Here is an 18,490-nt window from a genome sequence, read left to right as displayed (position 1 = left end):
GTGGGAGGATCATTTGAGCTCAGGAGTTTGAGACTGGCCTGAGCAAGAGCAAGACCCCGTCTCTACTAAAAAAAATAGAAAAATTAGCCAGGCATGGTCCCAGCTCCTCAAGAGGCTGATGGGGGAGGATCACTTGAGCCCAGGCATTTGAGGTTGCTGTGAGCTAGGTTGATGCCATGGCACTCTAGCCTGGGCAACAGAGCAAGACTCTGTCTCAAAAAAAGAGAAAGACAGGGTCTTCCAGGCTGGAGTGCATGACATGACCATAGCTCACTCCAACCTCCAACTCCAGGGCTCAAACAGTGCTCCTGCTCAGCCTCCCAAAGTGCTGGGATTAAGGCATGAGCACCACGCCCAGCCAAATTGCTATATTCTTTTTGTTTGTTTTGTTTTGTTATATATTTTTAAAATTATACTTCATTTTCTTATTTTTTTCTTTTTTCAAATAGCATTGCACACTACAGAGAAAGCTATATTCTTAATGACTGTATTCTTACACTTCTCATGGCTCATCAGCATTTCTACATATTTCTTAGAAAAGGTTTGCTCTGCATCTCTGTTATTTGCTGGAAAACAAGTCCCAAAGAGCAGGCAGATATTCCAATAAAAAACTATCTTACAAAACTGGTCAGAACTGGGCGTGCTGGTGCACGCCTGTAGTCTCAGCTACTCAGGAGGCTGAGGCAGGATAACTTGAGGAATTCGAGGCCAGAAAAAAGAAAGTATTTAGGACCTGCCTCCTCTGGCCATGTGCCCCTTCCCTCCAGAATCCACAATCTGTGACAGTGCCTGGTTGCAGAGCACAGCCAGGAGAAGGGTATTAATTAACATCCCTACTTCAAAGATGAAGGCACTGAGGCTCAGGGAGATTAAACAACTTGCCCACAGTGACAGCGAATAGCAGAGCCTGGTTTTGAGTTCTGCTCTGCCAGGTTCCCACCCCAGGCTCTCGGCCACATCTCCTTCCCAAAGGAGCATGCTACATGCAGCGCTGTTGTGAAGGAGTAGGTGTTTTAAAGCTGCTGTTTGTGTTGGTGCCAACACAGGAAAGAAGCATCACATGCCCCATGCCTGGTGAAACCTGGAATTCTGTCCTTTTCTCAACACGCAACCAGTCCTGAGCCGGACCTGCGCGAAGGGCTGGGGTCTAGATTTGGGCATGTCAACCTGAGGGCAGCTGGCATTTAAGCAGCCACCTGAAGAACCAACCAATGGGTGAACTTGAGCACACATGGGTGGGGGCAGTGCTGGAAGACTCAGAGGGGAGAGCTTGGCCTTCCAGACAGAGTAAGAAGAATTTAGAATTGGGGAGCAGGTGGACAGGCTTTGTGTATCTCATTAAAGAGGTTGAACTTTTATCTTCAGGGCAACAGGTATTCACTAAAGAATTTGAAGCAGGGGCCAGGCGTGGTGGCTCACACCTATAATCCTAGCACTCTGGGAGGCTGAGGCGGGCGGATTGCTCGAGGTCCGGAGTTCGAAACCAGCCTGAGCAAGAGCGAGACCCCGTCTCTACTATAAATAGAAAGAAATTAATTGGCCGACTAATATATATAGAAAAAATTAGCTGGGCATGGTGGCGCATGCCTGTAGTCCCAGCTACTCAGGAGGCTGAGGCAGAAGGATCGCTTGAGCCCAGGAGTTTGAGGTTGCTGTGAGTTAGGCTGACGCCATGGCACTCACTCTAGCTTGGGCAACAAAGTGAGACTCTGTCTCAAAAAAAGAAAAAAAAGATTTGAAGCAGGGATGGACCATATTTGCATTTTAGCCCATTGTGACTTCAGGGTGGAGATCAGGAGGTGACAAAAGTGGGGACAGAGAAAGTGTGAGAAGGCAGCTGGTCATGGTGCAGGTGAGGGATCAAGGTCAGGACTGTTGGGGGCAGTGAGAGGCCACAGAAAAGTGCCCTCTGGGACCTGGTGCCTAGACATGGAAGGTCAGAAAGGGAGATGAGTCGAGGAGGACCCCTAGGGTTCTGGCTTGGGCGACTACCAAGTGGTGTCACAGATGACTACACAGTGCCAATGAGGCAGACACAGTCCACAGGCACTCAGTTATGACAGCACTTCCATTTGCCTGTGACTTCCCTGTATTCGTGTCACCAGCATTAAGGTGTGGCAGGCAGCCTAATTATCCCCTTACATCAACTTTCTCCAGGCAGTAGCCATTACAGGGAGCTATGCACAGGAATGAGTGTTGTCTCTGGTCTTTTTCCCTTCAAAATTGTAAACAACTAAAGGTCATAACCCAAATGCAGTTTCTTTTACAGATAGGAATATTGGTGGAAAGTAACAACGATAAAAAGTATATACATTGGTGGTGGGTACAATGGCACGAGCCTGTGGCTCCTCAGGAGGCTGAAGCAGTATGATCGTTTGAGCCCAGGAGTTCAAGTACAGCCTAGGCAACATAGCGAGACCCTGTCTTCAAAAAGAAAAGAACATTAGTGGAGCCATTGCATCCAATTTCAACAGTCATTCATGTTTATTATTTTCATCAAGTTGATACATGTGGGAATCCATGCTAGGCCTCAAATTCCAAGCAAGCCCCACCCTTAGCAGGTCCTAGGACAGCAAGAGAACAAGAATGAACACAAGCCACCTATAGAGGGGCAGGGATAAGATCAGAGGCACACAGAAGAGGATTCAGAAACAAAAGGACAAGATAAAAAAATATAGGCCATGATGTATTTTTTTTTTGAGACAGAGTCTCACTTTGTTGCCCAGGCTAGAGTGAGTGCTGTGCTGTCAGCCTAGCTCACAGCAACCTCAAACTCCTGGGCTCAAGCGATCCTGCTGCCTCAGCCTCCTGAGTAGCTGGGACTACAGGCATGCGCCACCATGCCCAGCTAATTTTTTCTGTATATATTAGTTGGCCAATTAATTTCTTTCTATTTATAGTAGAGACTGGGTCTCGCTCTTGCTCAGGCTGGTTTCGAACTCCGGACCTCGAGCAATCCGCCCGCCTCGGCCTCCCAGAGTGCTAGGATTATAGGTGTGAGCCACCACCGCGCCCGGCCATGATGTATTAATAAATACATACAATCCAGCCTGCAGACAGGCAACCCTCAGTCCTGCTATCGTTCACTCTGCAGCAACCTCACAACAAGGAACAACTCCTTAAGGCGGGACTGAGTGTTACTGGCCTGTGTAGTCCCCTCAACACCGCGTAACAGGTGTGCACTGTTGGGCGAATTAGATGTGATGGTGAGAGGTTTAGCTGTCTGGATGTTTATGAAAAGCAAGGTGTGGCCACTGCCTGCCACATGGAGAGAGCTCTCATTGCATTTCAGTCTGAGTGTGAGGACCAAGCTTCTGCTGGTCCCAGGGCAGTTGACCTGGTTATCAGCCCTGTCAGCCCTGGCCTGGGATGTCAAGGAAGGCTTACTGTAGGGAAGCCACTCTATTGGGCCCAGGAGGTAGCTAGGCCAAGGGGAAAAAGTGAACAGGTGGAAGGCAGAAGAGACAGGCTCTGTGGCCTGTGGAGCAAAATGTGATGGAAGCTTTTGTTCCAGGGCTGGAGGGCCTGGGCTGGGGCAGAAGAGGGTCGGGATCACCTGGGCTACCAAGTTTGAGCTTGTTAGCACTGGATCCCCAGGAGCAATGCAAAGCCCTGGCAGAAGCATAACCACACCTGTGTCTTAACCAGGTCACTTATGCTGTTGTGTGGGTCGCAGTAAATTGGAGATGATCAACAGCTAACACCTACATACCACTGTTACCGCTTTCTATAATACGTTAATTTATTTCATCCTCCTAACAAGCCTGCGAGGTAAGCACTGTTATTACCTGCTTTTTTCTCTAATGAGGAAACTACAAGGGTGACAGTAAGGTCACAATCTGGATTTTTTTTTTTTGAGACACAGTCTCACTTTGTTGCCCAGGCTAGAGTGAGTGCCGTGGCATCAGCCTAGCTCACAGCAACCTCAATCTCCTGGGCTCAAGCGATCCTCCTGCCTCGGCCTCCTGAGTAGTTGGGACTACAGGCATGCGCCACCATGCCTGGCTGATTTTTTCTATATATATCAGTTGCCCAATTAATTTCTTTCTATTTTTATAGTAGAGACGGGGGTCTGGCTCTTGCTCAGGCTGGTTTCGAACTCCTGACCTCGAGCAATCCGCCCGCCTCGGCCTCCCAGAGTGCTAGGATTACAGGCGTGAGCTACCGGGCGGGCCACAATCTGGATTTTAAACCCAAGCAGTCGGACTCCAGAATCCGTGCTTGCGCCCCCTGCCCGGGCTCCTGCCTTTGCCTTCGGGGCTGGGATGAGCTCCCTGAGAGCCACGGTCCCGAGCCCGGCAAGGCGCTGACGACCACAGAAGCCCCCTGGCCGGGCGACCGCTCCGGGTCTGTGCCGCCCCCTGGTGGCCCGGACTGCCCGCAGCTCCGCCCAGCCGCTCACCGGCACTTCCGGAGCCCTGCGCTCGCGGCCCGAGAGGAAAGTGCTCAGGCCTCCCCGGAAGTGGGGTCTGGGGCCCGACTACGCAGGCGCGGGGCGGGGCCTGCCACGGCGCACTCAGGCGCTGCTTCGGCCACCTCTGCTCGGGTCCTGGCGCGGCCGCGGCGGCGACGTCGGCCTGAGGGAAGATGGCGGCGCCCTGCTGGCAAGCCGCGCTGCACGGATGCCGACGCTGGCGGGCCTTCAGCACCTCGGGTGAGGGGTCTGGGGACGGGGAACTCTTGGAGGTCCCCTATAGCCCGAGCCCTGGGGCTCGAGCCGGCGCCTGCCCCCATCTCTTGTGGGCCAGATCCGGCCTGACGTCCGTTCTGTGCCCGCAGCCGCCCTGAGCCGCCGGACCGCCCCGCTGGGGCCAATGCCCAACCAGGACATCGATGTGAGCAACCTGGAACGGCTGGAGAAGTACCGGAGCTTCGACCGCTACCGGCGCAGGGCGGATCAGGAGGCGCGGGCGTCTCACTGGTGGCGGACCTACCGGGAGCATTTCGTGGAGGAGACAGGTGCGGGCGTCTGGAGAGGAACTCGGGGTGGGGGTGGGCGTCCCCCCCCCCCGCACTAAGTGGGTACTAAGCGGGCCTTGCCGGCGCCCCCGTGTACACTGGTTGGGGGAGGCGGGGTGTCTGCACCCCTATGTGCCCTGTTGGCCGTTTGATCACACCAGTGTTTTTCACATCTTTTGCTCCCTCCCCGTACTTGGAAAATGGCTTCACCTCACTATTGGAGTTCCAGCTCCTAAAATATATATTCCCAAAATCCTTTCCTGATCACCCTCCCCGTTCTGGTTTAGGATACTCCTCTGTGCTCCTAAAATACTCTGTATGTAGCCCTGGCCGACCTGACTTTCTTTTCGCAGCCTCCCCCCAGATTGTAAGCGCCCTGAGAACAGGGGTCCAGCCCGTCTTGCCCACCATTGGCTCCTTGCACCCCGCACAGTGCCTGGCACATAGGTGTGCAGTATTTTGCTAAACAGAATTAAACTCCTGGACAAGGTGACTCAGGAAACCAATCTTTAAGGAACTTACACTTAGTATGTCATTTGTGAAAGCATTTATAGAAGCAGTTTTTGTGGTGGTTAAGGGCACAAGCTTGGAATCTTAAATAGCCTGATTTAAACTCCAGCTGAACCTCTCAAGGATGATGTCTCTGACTTTCAGTTTCCTCAACCATAAAATAAAATGATAGTGTCTTTGTCACAAAATTGCTGTGAGGATTAAAGGATACAGTTCATTGAAATTCTTAGACTAATGGCATTCCTGAGGAGGGCTGGATGCATGTTAGTTACTAGTGTTATTGTCTTATGTAAACTGACAAAGGTGTTGGGCTGAATGTTCTCTAGGGCCTTTAGCTGCTCAAAGTGTGTTCTAGGACCAAAAGCATCAGCATTGCCTAGGAGCTTGTTAGAAATGCAGTGTCTTAGGCATGTGCCTGTAGTCCCAGGTACTCAGAGGCTGAGGTGGGAGGATCACTTGAACACAGGCCAGCCTGGGCAACATAGCCAGACTCTGTATCTAAACAAAAATGTTTAAAGAAAAAGAAATGCAGAGTCTCAGGCTCCACCCTGACCTGCTGAATCAGAATCTGAATTTCCACAATTTTCCAGGTGATTTGTGTGAATTGGCTGCCCAGTAAAGGGTGGGAAGCACGTCTCCAAGTTCTGCTAGCTTTAGCTGTTTTTATTCCACCCAGGACAGGTGTGTGTCCACGGGCAGCTGGGAATAGCCTTGAAGTTGATCTCAACTGTAATTGGTATGATCATCTGCCTCAGTTTACTGTGACCTAGATAAGATATTGTGATCTGGTTTAGGGATGAGAAAAAGGAAACCTCAAGTTGTATCTGATTTACTTAGCAACTAGACCCTGTTTAGGAATGAGAAGCAGACTGGACGGTATGTTTTAGTGTGAGGAAAGCTTGAACAGCAGAGCTTAGAGTGCAGAGTTAGAAGACTGTGCAAGACAGGCAGCTTAACCAAGAAGACTTGACCCTGTTTTTTCCAAAACATCTCACCTCCCAGATCCCAAAGACAAGATTGATATTGGGCTGCCTCCACCCAAGGTCTCCCGGACCCAACAGCTGCTGGAACGGAAAAGGGTTATCCGGGAGCTTCGGGCCAATGCGGAAGAGGAGCGGGCTGCCCGTCTCCGCACAGGTGAGTCTTGGGGGGCGGCACTGGGTGTGTCCCCCTGCCCCCACCCTGTAACCCAACTGGCATCATTCCTTCCCAGCCAGCATCCCACTGGAGGCTGTGCGGGCGGAGTGGGAGAGAACCTGCGGCCCCTACCACCAGCAGCGTCTGGCTGAGTACTATGGCCTCTACAGAGACCTGTTTCATGGTGCCACCTTTGTGCCCCGTGTCCCCCTTCACGTGGCGTTTGCTGTGAGTGAGGAGGACCTGATGCCTGTGTACTATGGCAATGAGGTGACTCCGACTGAGGTAACTGCTTACTTGTGTCCCTGCTCCCTGCCCTGTTCACACAGACACATCTCATTGCAGTGTCACAGACAGCTCCTGGGTTAGGGTTTATTGTTTTCTCTTTGACTTCTTGGGAAACAATTATAGGACAGTTACAAAAGAAATAATACAAAATGAAGGAAAAAGAAGTCTCATCTTTGCATATTCCTGTAACTGGCCCATTGTCTTTTGGAGTGTCCTCCCAGCCCCTGTCCCTTGGCACCTGGCCCTTTTTGCGGTTCAGATCCCTGGGCAAGCAACTCTGCAGGCTTCCTTCTGTGAGCATCTATTTGTCCACCTGCCTCTGCGAGGGACTGTCAGTGGCATTTAGGTCAGAGTGCACTCCCCCTTCTCCAAGGCACCGTCAAGCTCTAGCCCTCCAGAAAGACATTGTTTGCAACAGTTTGTCTGTCATTGGTGCGATGACAGCTCTCCTGTTCTGTCCCTGCCAGGCTGCCCAGGCCCCAGAGGTGACCTATGAAGCAGAAGAGGGTTCCATGTGGACATTGCTGCTCACTAACTTGGGTAGGCATCTTGGGTCTCTAGGACTCCTGCGTCCCTGACCTCCCTTGAGCCAAGGCCCTGGGAGCTGGGGGAGGGTCCGGGTAGAGAGCTCAGGCCTTGGCTCCTTGCGAGGGTGGGGGTGGCAGGCCCGTGGTCAGTAGCATATGTTTGTGTGCAGATGGACACCTGCTGGAGCCAGATGCCGAGTATATCCACTGGTTGGTGTGAGTACTTGGCGCTGGGGCTGGGGCTGGGTCAGAGGCCGAGAGGAGGCCCTGGGAGCCTGGAACGAGCTACACCTGAGTTTCAGTCTCAGCTTTACTATAGAATAACTGAGATTTTGAATTAACCTCCCTGCCCAGGAGGTGACCCTTCCTGATGTAGTTGGGGCCCTGGGATCCAGGTGTGCACTTGAAGACAGGTTCAAAAGAAAAGGTAGGCAGTAGGCCTTGGCCAGTGCCCATAAGCTTCTTCATTTCTCTGAACTCATTTCCTCACCTGTAAAACTGAGGTGATGCTGCCACATGCCTTACCCACCCTGAAGCATGCTGGGACCATGAAATAGGAAAAGGAACATGAGAGGCCTCTGGCAGCTATGACATCTCTCCGCATGCTCATTGAACTGGGTGTTCCTTCCCTGGGCAGTGGCCATGGTGCCCAGCCCAGGCTCCCTTTTGTTTTCTCAGTGGCTTTTGGCTCTGAGCACCAGGCCGGGGGCAGAGTCAGGCAGGTAACCCCAGCTTTGGACTTCTGGGTAATTGGGGCCAGTGACTGGGAGACTGGTTTCTGTCATTTTTATTCATCTGTATTTACCAATCTGTGCAGCAGGACACTCTGGGGAGTTGTGCCTGGGGCACCTACAGTGGCCACCCCAGTGCCAGGCAGGGCACACACTCCCTGACAAGACCCCAGAGCCTTCAGGAAACACAGAGAAGCAGCCAAAGTGGCGTGGCTTTCCAGCCCAAGTGACACGGCAGAGCCTCCGGCTCCCCAGGGTCTAGTAAATGGGCTGCTCAGCCTTGTCGTGGTGCTGATGGCCTCTGGAACCCCGCCCTCCCCATTTGAGCCCTGCCTGCTCCTTTTAGGCTTGCAACATGTCCCCAGAGCTTGGCCTTTTTTTTTTTTTTTTTTTTTTTTTTTTGAGACAGAGTCTCACTCTGTTGCCTGGGCTAGAGTAGAGTGCCGTGGCATCAGCCTAACTCACAGCAACCTCAAACTCCTGGGCTCGAGCGATCCTCCTGCCTCAGCCTCCCGAGTAACTGGGACTATAGGCACGTGCCACCGCACCCAGCTAATTTTTTTTTTTTTACCTTCTTTATCACAGGACAGGAATCATTTAGGGTCTGTCTTCCCAGGGAATTACATCAACCCCTGGGGTTCATGGTGAGGGTGTCCTGGTGCCTCCCTGCAGTGGCAGTTAACAGATGCTTTTCCTCCTCCCAGAACCAACATCCCAGGCAATAGGGTGGCTGAAGGACAGGAGACCTGTTCCTACCTCCCCCCCTTCCCTGCCCGAGGCTCTGGCTTCCACCGCTTCACCTTCTTGCTCTTCAAGCAGGACAAGCCAGTCGATTTCTCCGAGGACACCCGCCCCTCGCCCTGGTAATCCATTCCCACACACCTACCCCAGGCCTCAACCACTCCCCCAGAATGGTTGCTTGTGCTCACTTCTCCCTCCTGACGTAGGCCTTGATATTGGCAGAAGAGCAGGATGCTAGCAACCCTGAGGGGCTTCTCAGGATTGCCTGGGGTGGGGGGACTTCAGTGCCCCTTCCCCTACTCTTGGACATTCTCCATCTTCTCTTAGCTACCAGCTGGCCCAGCGGACCTTCCACACTTTTGATTTCTACAAGAAACACCAGGAAGCCATGACTCCAGCTGGCCTGGCCTTCTTCCAGTGCCGCTGGGATGACTCAGTCACACACATCTTCCACCATCTTCTGGGTAAGGGCAGAGTGGGGCTGGGGGATTGGGGTGGGCCTGAGCTCACAGACCTCTCCTGCCTTGCCAGGAAGAAGCTCCCTTAAGGCCACTGCAGGCCTTAGGATGGGCAGGCCCTGGCCTGACTCAGTCTACCCCTGTATCCCTCGCTCTTCTTGCAGACATGCGGGAGCCTGTGTTTGAGTTTGTGCGGCCACCCCCTTACCACCCCAAGCAGAAGCGCTTCCCCCACCGGCAGCCCCTGCGCTACCTGGACCGGTACAGGGACAGTCATGAACCCACTTACGGCATCTATTGAGGGGCCAGGGTGCCCCCACCTCAGAGGGTGGGCAGGGCTGGCAGGAACAGTGACGACGCAGCTCCTGGGGGCCAAGCTACAGGGTTTTGGGCCCTGCCTGAGGCGGCCCTTCCCGTCAGGCCCAGGGCTTGGAGTAAAAGGGACTCTTTGGGTCTGGGTAGCAGGTGTGAATAAAGATGATTTCTGCAGTTGGTCTGGGTCTGTGTTCCAGCAGCAGCTAGAGTGCCCTTTCGTGGCTGGAAAGAGGGCTGCCTCTGCCTTCTGAGAGTGTCAGGGGCCCTGTGACCCACTGGCTGGCAAGGAGTGGTCAGAAGGAAAAGCAGGCAGTAGAGCAAAATCAGCATAGTCAGAGAAGGGAGACACTCCAGTCTGGCAAGTACCCGAAACCCAGCTCCCAGAGGAAGTGCAGGGGAGCAGCTGGGGTCAGGAGGGAGCATTTATTGAGTACTAGCTGTGTACCCCAGGCAGCCCTGACCATTAGCTCCTCTGCCCAGCACTGCATGATGGCAGGTTCCTGCTCCACCCCATGCTTGGGATGAGCCTTGTCACGTGGGGCAGCAGTGAGTCTCAGAGACCTCTGGGGCCAGAGGTCCCTGGGCCCTCGCTGAGTGGTCAGGTATTTTCTCTCCCCTCCCTAAAGGAGAAGGCTGCCTACTAGAGGTCAGGGGGAGCCTGTGTGCCTTTTGCAGAAAGATAAGCTTCACATGTAGGACATGATGCTGGATTGCAGTGAGCATGTTCTGCCTCAAAATCAGTCCAGCTTGGTGAGAAGAAAAGGAATTAACTATCCTCAGATCCACCCTGACAGGACCCCCCTCTGCTTTGCTCAGCTGCAGGGGAAATGCTGAAGTTGCCTCCTAAATATTGAGGTTCCAGATCAGGTTGGACCTCCAGGCAAGGAACTCCCCAGCAGAGGGCTGGCAAGGAGCGGGCATACTCATTGCATCTGAAACTTGGCCTGAGTATAAAAGGGGCATTGAAAAAAACACTGTTAATTGGTCTGTCTCTTGGCAACCAGACATTTCCATCACACTGTTAGCTTAAAAAGAACCAGAATTAGGTAGCCCAGAGAAGGGAGTCCCAATCTGGCAAGTCCCTGAAACCCAGCTCCAGGAAAAAGTGCAGCAGAGCACCTCGGGTCAGGAGGGAGCATTTATTGAACGCCAGCTGTGTGCCCTGCCACACGCACTGTTTGATTTAATGGCCACAGGAGGGGAGTGTCTAGGCTGTCCGCCTGGCTTAGAGCTGAGGAGCCCAGAAGAGGTGGGGTTGTGTGATGGCCCCCGCCAAGAGGAGTCTGAGGCCCCGCGGCAGGGGGCAGGGTACCCAGAGCCTCCTGCCTCCAGAGGCTGACCCGGATCCCCAGCACAGCAGCTAGGTCGAAGGTCTAGGGAGGCGGGATGGAGGTGCCAGGGCGGACCGAGAGCCACACCCAGTTCTCAGCCGGGCTGAGGCGGACGGGGGTGGCGCGGTGGCTGGTCAGGGCGCCAGGGAAGGGCCCACGGGAGCGCCGTGCCCCGCGCCCGCCCCGCTGGCGGTTCTTCCTGGGCGGGATCCTCGCTCCTCCCCGCGGCGGCCGCGCTGGCCTGCCCTCCCTGCCGCCTCCGCCATGTCCACGCCGCTGCTGGAGGACAAGCTGACCTGCGCCATCTGCCTGGGGCTCTACCAGGACCCGGCCACGCTGCCCTGCGGCCACAACTTCTGCGTGGCCTGCATCCAGGACTGGTGGGGCCGCTGCGGGAAGGCGTGCCCCGAGTGCCGCCAGCCCTTCCCGGACGACGCCGAGCTGCGCCGCAACGTGGCCCTCAGCGGCGTGCTGGAGGTGGTGCGCGCCCGGCCCGCCGTAGACCCCCGCCCCTGCGCCGGCCCGGACCCCGGCGCGCGCTGCCCCCGCCACGGGCTGCCGCTCGAGCTCTTCTGCCGGACCGAGGGCCGCTGCGTGTGCAGCGCCTGCACCGTGCACGAGTGTCGCCTCCACGAGCGGGCGCTGCTGGACGCCGAGCGCCTTGAGCGCGAGGTGACACGGCGGCGGGGTGGAACGGGCGGAGGGGGGCGGGCCTCCGCAGCCTTGCCGGTGCCAGGGCGACTCACCTGCGGGACCCAGGACTGTTGTCAGGGCCCTGCTCTCTCCGGTCGCAGCGGGTGGGGAGTGTCAGCTGGAGACGGCTTCCAGATGTTTTTCTTCCCAGGACCTGGGAGTTAGTGACAATAACTCAGGTGTCTGTGTATCACACTAGAGTAACCAGCCCCCCGGCGCCAGGCACCGGTCTCGAGATGTTCAGCGAGTGTCCTGGATGAAGGCATAAGCCAGGGATATTAGGCAGTGAGCTCCCGGCTCTAGTGCAGTCCCCAGAGAACTGTCCGTGCATGGCAGAGGCTCCCTGAACACGCTTTCACGGGATGGATACGTGTGAGGAGCACTACAGTGTGGGCAGGGGCTGCACGTTGGTAGGTAAATCACACGCACTCCCTGCGCAAGAGACTTAGCATCTAAACAGGTCAGTGTCCCAGTAACAGGTGAATATATTATTACCCCGTGCAGTAAAGAAAGCACAGGATGCCACTGCTTAGGAGACCGGGGGGAAGAAGGGGAGGTGGCCTTTACTCTGACACGTGAGGACTAAGAAAATGCCAGCCAGGAGGAGAGGGATCTGGGGAGGCAACCGGGGCCACGCTCTGGGCTGGGAGAGAACTGGGCACGCTGGGTCCTGGAGGCAGATTCGGGAGGTCAGCAGGGCCATGGTGAGGGTCGGCTCTTACTCGAGGGCATGGGGAGCCATCACAGGCTTGGAAGCAGGACAGCAGCATGGCTGGATTTAGGCTTTATGGAGAGTGATCACTGCTGGGATATGGAGGGGGCTGGAGGTGAGACTGGAGTCCAGGGCGGGAACGTGGGGGAGACAAGGTATTAGTGGGGGGCGGAAAACAGGGAGTGGGAGTCCGTGCCTTGTGGAGGCGGGAAACATGCTGAAGTGGACTTGGGGAGGTGGCAGAGAGGACAGCAAGGAAAACACCTGGGTTTCTGTCTTTTTTTGAGACAGTCTAACTCTGTTGCCCAGGCTAGAGTGCAGAGGCATCATCATAGCTCACTGCAACCTCAAACTCCTGGGTTCAAGTGATCCTCCTGCCTCAGCCTCCCAGAGTGCTAGGATTACAGGCGTGAGCCACCACACCTGGCCCAGGTTTCTGTCTCAAGCGAGTGAGTGGCCAGGCGTGCTGTGTGCTAAGTGTGGGTGGAGAGCAGAGTTGGCTTTAGGACATGTAGGGGCTGAAGTCGCCAGTGGAACGAACCCGGGGAGGCATCTGTCAAGAGCTCAGGAGCTCTCAGCTGGGAGTGGAGAGTTGAAAGTCTTTAGCACTGGCAGGTAGAGAAGGTCCCAGAGGGAGGGTTCCCTTGCCGAGCAGGCCCAGGGCTGCAGTCAAACCAAGCAGGAGCTCCAAGGGAGACAGGAGGAAAATGCAGCGCACGGCATGGCGCCAGGGGGCAGAGGGGTGCAGAAGGAGGACGACGTCGTGGTGTCCGTGCTGATGAGAGGTTCAGTACGAGGACAAAAGTGACCATTGGAATCCGCACCGTGGAGGTGGCCGGCACCCTTGACAAGAGCCATTTCATTAGTGGAGACAGGAGGCTGAATTCACTTGGGTATGGGACGAGGAGGGTTGGGGCTAGGGGTGGGATGATGGCAAAATGATGCACAGGGACACTGAATGGGACAGGAAGTGGGGCCAGAGGCCTGATGGGCAGGAAGGGATGGGGAGTGCACGTTTGGGGTCTGCTGAGGCTGGGGACAGGACAGAGGAGGCTGGAACAGGTGAGACGGGAGGGAGGCGGTGGTCAGAGAACCGGTGCTTGGAATAGAGATTTCAGAGCTGGTGACAGGCCAGGGTGGGGTCACAGGGATGGCTGAGATGGGGTGAAGGAAAGGGCCCCGGGGTGTTGGAGGATGTTCCCTGTGGCTGCTGAGGCTGAGCGAGGTCTGAAAGTTTTCACGGGAGGCCAGTGCGTGACAGCCAAGCAGAGGAAGGGCGTGGCCTCGGGGCAGCAGCACATGCTCCCAAGGAGCTGGGGTTTGGCTAGCGAGAGGGGAACAGATGTGGGGCTGCATAGGGACAGGTGCATGTCCTTGAAGGAGGGTCCGGTGCCCCAGCAGAGTCTGCCCTCCCGCCACCTACGTTTTGTCATGGGTTGAATGCTGGAGGCAGGGGCCTAGATCAGACACAAGCCATGGGCTTAGAAAGATCTGAGGATTCTGAGCACATTGTCAGCTTCTCCGAGCCTGTTCACTCATCCATGACATGGGGATAAAAATGGTCCCCACCTCAGCGTGTAGCTGGGAGGAGCAGAAGCGAGGCAGTGAGGCTCCTCACCAGGTAAGGGAGCAAGTCCTAGCGGTAGGCAGGAACTGGGGGCTCCTGGCATCAGCATGGTTTGTCCTGTTCCTGTGAGAGCATTTTGATCCTTGAGGGAATGTGGGAGGGGCAACCAAACGGGGCCCCTCCTCCCCCTCGTGCCCAAAGCCAGGGCCAAGGACTGGCTTCACACATGCGCTGAATTGCCCACTTCTCAGGCAGCACCGGTGCTTTGGGTCATCGCCCCTCGCCCGCAAGTCCTCCTGAGCCCACGTTACGGCTCTCATTTATTGACTAGGAGGAGGTTGTGTCCCAGAGAGGGTAGGAGCTTTGCCCCAGCTTGCTCAGCCTGCAAGAGGCAGGAGTGGGACCACAAGTTGTGTCCCCAGCCCGGGACTTCTCTGCCCACACTCCGCCAGCTCCAGGTGGGGAAGGGGCTTTGTCGAGGCCTCCCCGGGATCTGGGTGGCTTGAGGAGGGGCTGCCCAGCGTCTGCAGGGCTTTGTTGGTTGTCGAAGGGGGGGCTTCACAGCCAATCCTGGCCCTCTCTCGTCGCTCGTCCCATGGGCGGGCACCACAGGCCCAGCTGAGAGCCAGGCTGGAAGTGACCCACCGGCAGGCCACCCTGGCCGAGACCCAGCTGCAGGAGCTGCAGCAGCGAAGCAGCCAGATCCAGGTACAGGGCCTGTCCGTGTTCCACCCGCCATGTCCTCACACCACGCTTCGGGCAGCTGCTGGCTGCTCCTGGGCACTGGGCAGCGGGCGGGAGCTGCTTTGAACATGCTTCCGGGCAGCAGGGGGCGAGGGCCTGAGCAGGAAGCTGGGCGCCCGGGGAGGGGGAAGCCTGCTCCCCAGGACCCTGGCTCCCACATCCCGTGCCCTCAGCCCATTGGGCAGCCCTGGCCTGCCTTGGCATGGCACAGGGCCCTGGCCACCCTGAAGCCCCTCCTGTGCCCACCCAGAGCTTGGCCTGCACCCTGGCCTCCTCGGTCTCCGGCAAGTTCAGCAGCCTGCAGCAGGCCCTGGAGATGCGGCGGGCCGTGGTGCTGAGGGACATCGAGGTGGCCAAGACACAGGTGCTGGCACAGGCCCGGGATGAGGAGCAGCGGCTGCAAGGCCACTTGGAGGCCCTGACTAGCCATGGCCACAGGATTCAGGAGCTCCTGGAACAGGTGGATGACACGACCTTCCTGCAGGTACGAGGCCTCAGGTGGTAGGCTGGGGGGGACTTGTCTCCCTGCCTGTCACACTGGGTTTACTGCAGCTGTTCTGGGCTCAGGAATCACAGCTCCTTGAGCCCCCAGGGCCTCTTGGGCCACTGACCCCTCTGCAGTGGGACGAAGATCAACAGCTGGGTGACCTGAAGGAGTTGCTAAGCCAGCTGTGTGGCCTCCTCCTGGAAGAGAGGGGCCGCCCTGGGGCACCAGAAAAGGCTGCAGACTTGGGCCCCTTGGGTAAGGCTGAACCCAGACCTCCCCCTGCCTCTCCTGGCCCAGCTGTCCCTCCCTGCAGGGTGGGGGTGGGATAAGGCCCCCCAAGGCCTCTCCATCCACTCTCCTAACCCTGCTTTGTCCTCTAGAGGCCCCAGGGCCCCTGGCACCGGTCCCGAGTGCAGTGTGTTCACTGAGGAGGAAACTCTGGCAGAGTAAGGAGGCCTAATGCATGTACATGTGTGTACCGTGAACACGTGCATGTGCGTGCATGTTTGTATATGTGTATGCCTATGCACATGTATGTGCATGTGTGAGCACATATGCATGTATGTGCATGTATCTGTGTGTGCATGTTTGTCTGCACATGTGAGTATGGGGGACACATGCTATGACTGTCTTGTCATAGATATCTGGGCCTGGCCCCACCCCTGCACACCTGTTGTAAGATGTACACCTTGTGCACATCCACTCTGAAGCAGACACAGCTGGCATAGTGTCTAAGGACAGGGCGTGGGCACACAGACCTGCGATGCCTCATGATTATTCCAGTTAATACCAAGCTAATGCCTCTCTGAGCCTCAGTTTTCTCATCTGTGAAATGGGGCCAATGAGGGTTCCAGCTCCCAGGTTGCAGCGAGGATTAAATGCTCGGCATGCAGCATGCCTGGCAGACAGTAGCAGTCGCTAAATTGAGCTGCAGTTGTGTTCTCTCCCTCTAGATAGGATGGCACCCTGGCCCATTTCTGTTTCTTTCCCCAACAGATTATCGCAATCTCACCTTTGACCCAGTCAGCGCCAACCGCCACTTCCACCTGTCCCGCCAGGACCAGCGGGTGAAGCACTGTCGCCAGCCCTGCGGCCCAGCCAGGCCAGGCAGCTTCGAGCTCTGGCAGGTGCAGTGTGCCCAGAGCTTCCGGGCCGGGCAGCACTACTGGGAGGTGCGCACCTCGGACCACTCGGTGACGCTGGGTGTCGCCTACCCGCAGCTGGCGCGGTGCAAGCAGGGGCCCCATACGGACAACATCGGCCGCGGGCCCTGCTCCTGGGGGCTCTGCATCCAGGAGGACAGCGTCCAGGCCTGGCACAACGGGGAGGCCCAGCGCCTCCCAGGGGTGTCGGGGCGGCTCCTGGGTGTGGATTTGGACCTGGCCTTGGGCTGCCTTACCTTCTACAGCCTGGAGCCCCAGGCCCAGCCCCTGCACACCTTCCACGCCCTCTTCACCCAGCCCCTCACCCCCGTCTTCTGGCTCCTCGAGGGTAGGACCCTCACCCTGTGCCATCAGCCCGGGGCCACGCTTCCTCCAGAGCCCCAGGAGGAGGCCTCAGCGCCCAGCTGAGGGAGGCACGGGCTGGAAGTGTCGCTCACGGGCAGGTGCCACCATGCCTGTGTGCCCAAGAGCTGTCCAGCCCCGGCCTGGGGACCCAAGGCCACAGCTCCAACAGCTGTTGGCCTCTCTGTTGACTGAGAGAGAGAGAGGCGGTGGGGATGCCCCCAAACTGGAGTTGAGCATAAACCCAGAGTTCACCTTCCCAGCCTCTTTGAGGGGACAGGGACTAGGAGAATGGGAAGCCCCACCCCAGTGCTCAGTTCCAGGTGTGGCCTGGGCCTTGGAAGCTGGAGCAGTGCACAGGGGACTTCTGGCTTATAGGATCGAGTATGCGACAATAAACACGTATCAGCCTGAGCTTGCCTCCCAGAGAGACGACATGGACCAAAGGAGCAGTCAGTGTGGGGGTGCAGCAGAAGGACCCCTAGAGACATGGGATGTGAAGTAGATGTCTATCTCCTCCCCGCCTTCCTCTCTTTACTTATAACCTTCTGGTATACTTTAGTCCTGGTTTGTTCTCTTTTATTTTAGGCATCCTTGTGGTCATATTCTATAAACAGTTTTGTTTTCTGCATTTAAAAAAAAAAATTTTTTTTTTTTTTTTTGAGACAGAATCTTGCTCTGTTGCCTGGGCTAGAGTGCTGTGGTGTCAGCCCAGCTCACAGCAACCACAGACTCCTGGGCTCAAGCGATCCTCCTGCCTCAGCCTCCTGAGTAGCTGGGCCTACAGGCATGCGCCACCACGCCCGGCTAAGTTTTTGTTTTTATTTTTAGTTGGCTGGCTAATTTTTTTCTATTTTTAGTAGAGACAGGTCTCACTCTTGCTCAGACTGGTCTTGAACTCCTGAACTGAAGCCATCTTCCTGTCTTGGCCTCCCAGAGTGCTAGGATCACAAGCATGAGCCACTGCACCCGGCTTAAAAATTATTTGTATTTAAATAATTTTTTTTTGTTTTGTTTTGTTTTTACAAACAGGTCTTACAGTGTTGCCCAGGCTGGATTCGAAGTCCTGGGCTAAGTCCTGGGCTTACTACCTTACTACCTTACGACCTTACTACCTCAGCCTCACAAGTAGCTGGGATTACAGTCTTTTCTGTGTTCTTTACTTAACATAGCATTTTTCACATTATTTAAAAATTTATCTGAATGATTATATTACAAACAGTTGTTCTAATGACTATAAAATTTGTTTACCCATTATTAGACATTTAAATTGTTTTATTTGGGGCTGTAAAAATATTGCTGTGATGAGTATGTTTGAGCAGGAAGCTTTGGCCACACGATGGTTATGTACTTAGGCTAAATTACCTAAAGCGAATTACTGTCAGGAAACAACGAGCATGTGAAGATTTGTCTCATACCAGAGGCCGCAGTGAAGCAACCTTGACTCAGGCAGGCCAGGGCTGGTGCACCTTCAGGCGTAGCGTGGCGGAACCCCAGCCCCCAGCACCCCACCCCTGGGTCTGGGGCTTAGACGCAGGGGTGTGGGTAGCTGCCAGCAGTGCTAGCTCCTTTTGTTCCCGTTTGTTTTCTGCTATTCCAGAACATGCTTCCCCAAAAAAATCCCTGCACACGTTTTTGCTCATATTGCTGGGCAAGTATGCTTTTTTTTTTTTTTTTCTCTCGACAAGGCCTCACTCTGTCACCCAGGCTGGAGTGCAGTGACATCATCATAGCTCACTGCAGCCTCAAACTCCTGGGCTCAAGCAATCCTCTTGCATCAGCCTC

At 55.6% G+C, this 18,490-nt stretch overlaps 2 protein-coding genes across 2 annotated transcripts; both read left to right on the top strand.

Annotated features, from left to right (window-relative positions):
• Nucleotides 1–4,489: 4,489 nt before the first annotated feature.
• On the top strand, nt 4,490–9,840 carry MRPL38 (mitochondrial ribosomal protein L38). The gene is made up of 9 exons (XM_012778852.3): nt 4,490–4,654; nt 4,780–4,959; nt 6,472–6,606; nt 6,683–6,891; nt 7,362–7,434; nt 7,592–7,637; nt 8,857–9,015; nt 9,221–9,357; nt 9,516–9,840. Exons 1-9 carry the CDS (start codon nt 4,588–4,590, stop codon nt 9,650–9,652), a joined length of 1,143 nt encoding a protein of 380 aa, XP_012634306.2. The 5' UTR covers nt 4,490–4,587; the 3' UTR covers nt 9,653–9,840.
• An 81-nt stretch (nt 9,841–9,921) lies between these two features.
• TRIM65 (tripartite motif containing 65) lies at nt 9,922–17,962 on the top strand. The gene is made up of 6 exons (XM_012778848.3): nt 9,922–11,669; nt 14,582–14,677; nt 14,964–15,197; nt 15,281–15,455; nt 15,581–15,646; nt 16,197–17,962. Exons 1-6 carry the CDS (start codon nt 11,262–11,264, stop codon nt 16,769–16,771), a joined length of 1,554 nt encoding a protein of 517 aa, XP_012634302.2. The 5' UTR covers nt 9,922–11,261; the 3' UTR covers nt 16,772–17,962.
• The last annotated feature ends 528 nt before the right edge of the window (nt 17,963–18,490 follow it).

This window comes from Microcebus murinus, chromosome 18 (genome assembly GCF_040939455.1).
Source record: "Microcebus murinus isolate Inina chromosome 18, M.murinus_Inina_mat1.0, whole genome shotgun sequence".
Lineage (NCBI taxonomy): Eukaryota > Metazoa > Chordata > Mammalia > Primates > Cheirogaleidae > Microcebus > Microcebus murinus.
This window is presented reverse-complemented; position numbering and strand designations above follow the sequence as displayed.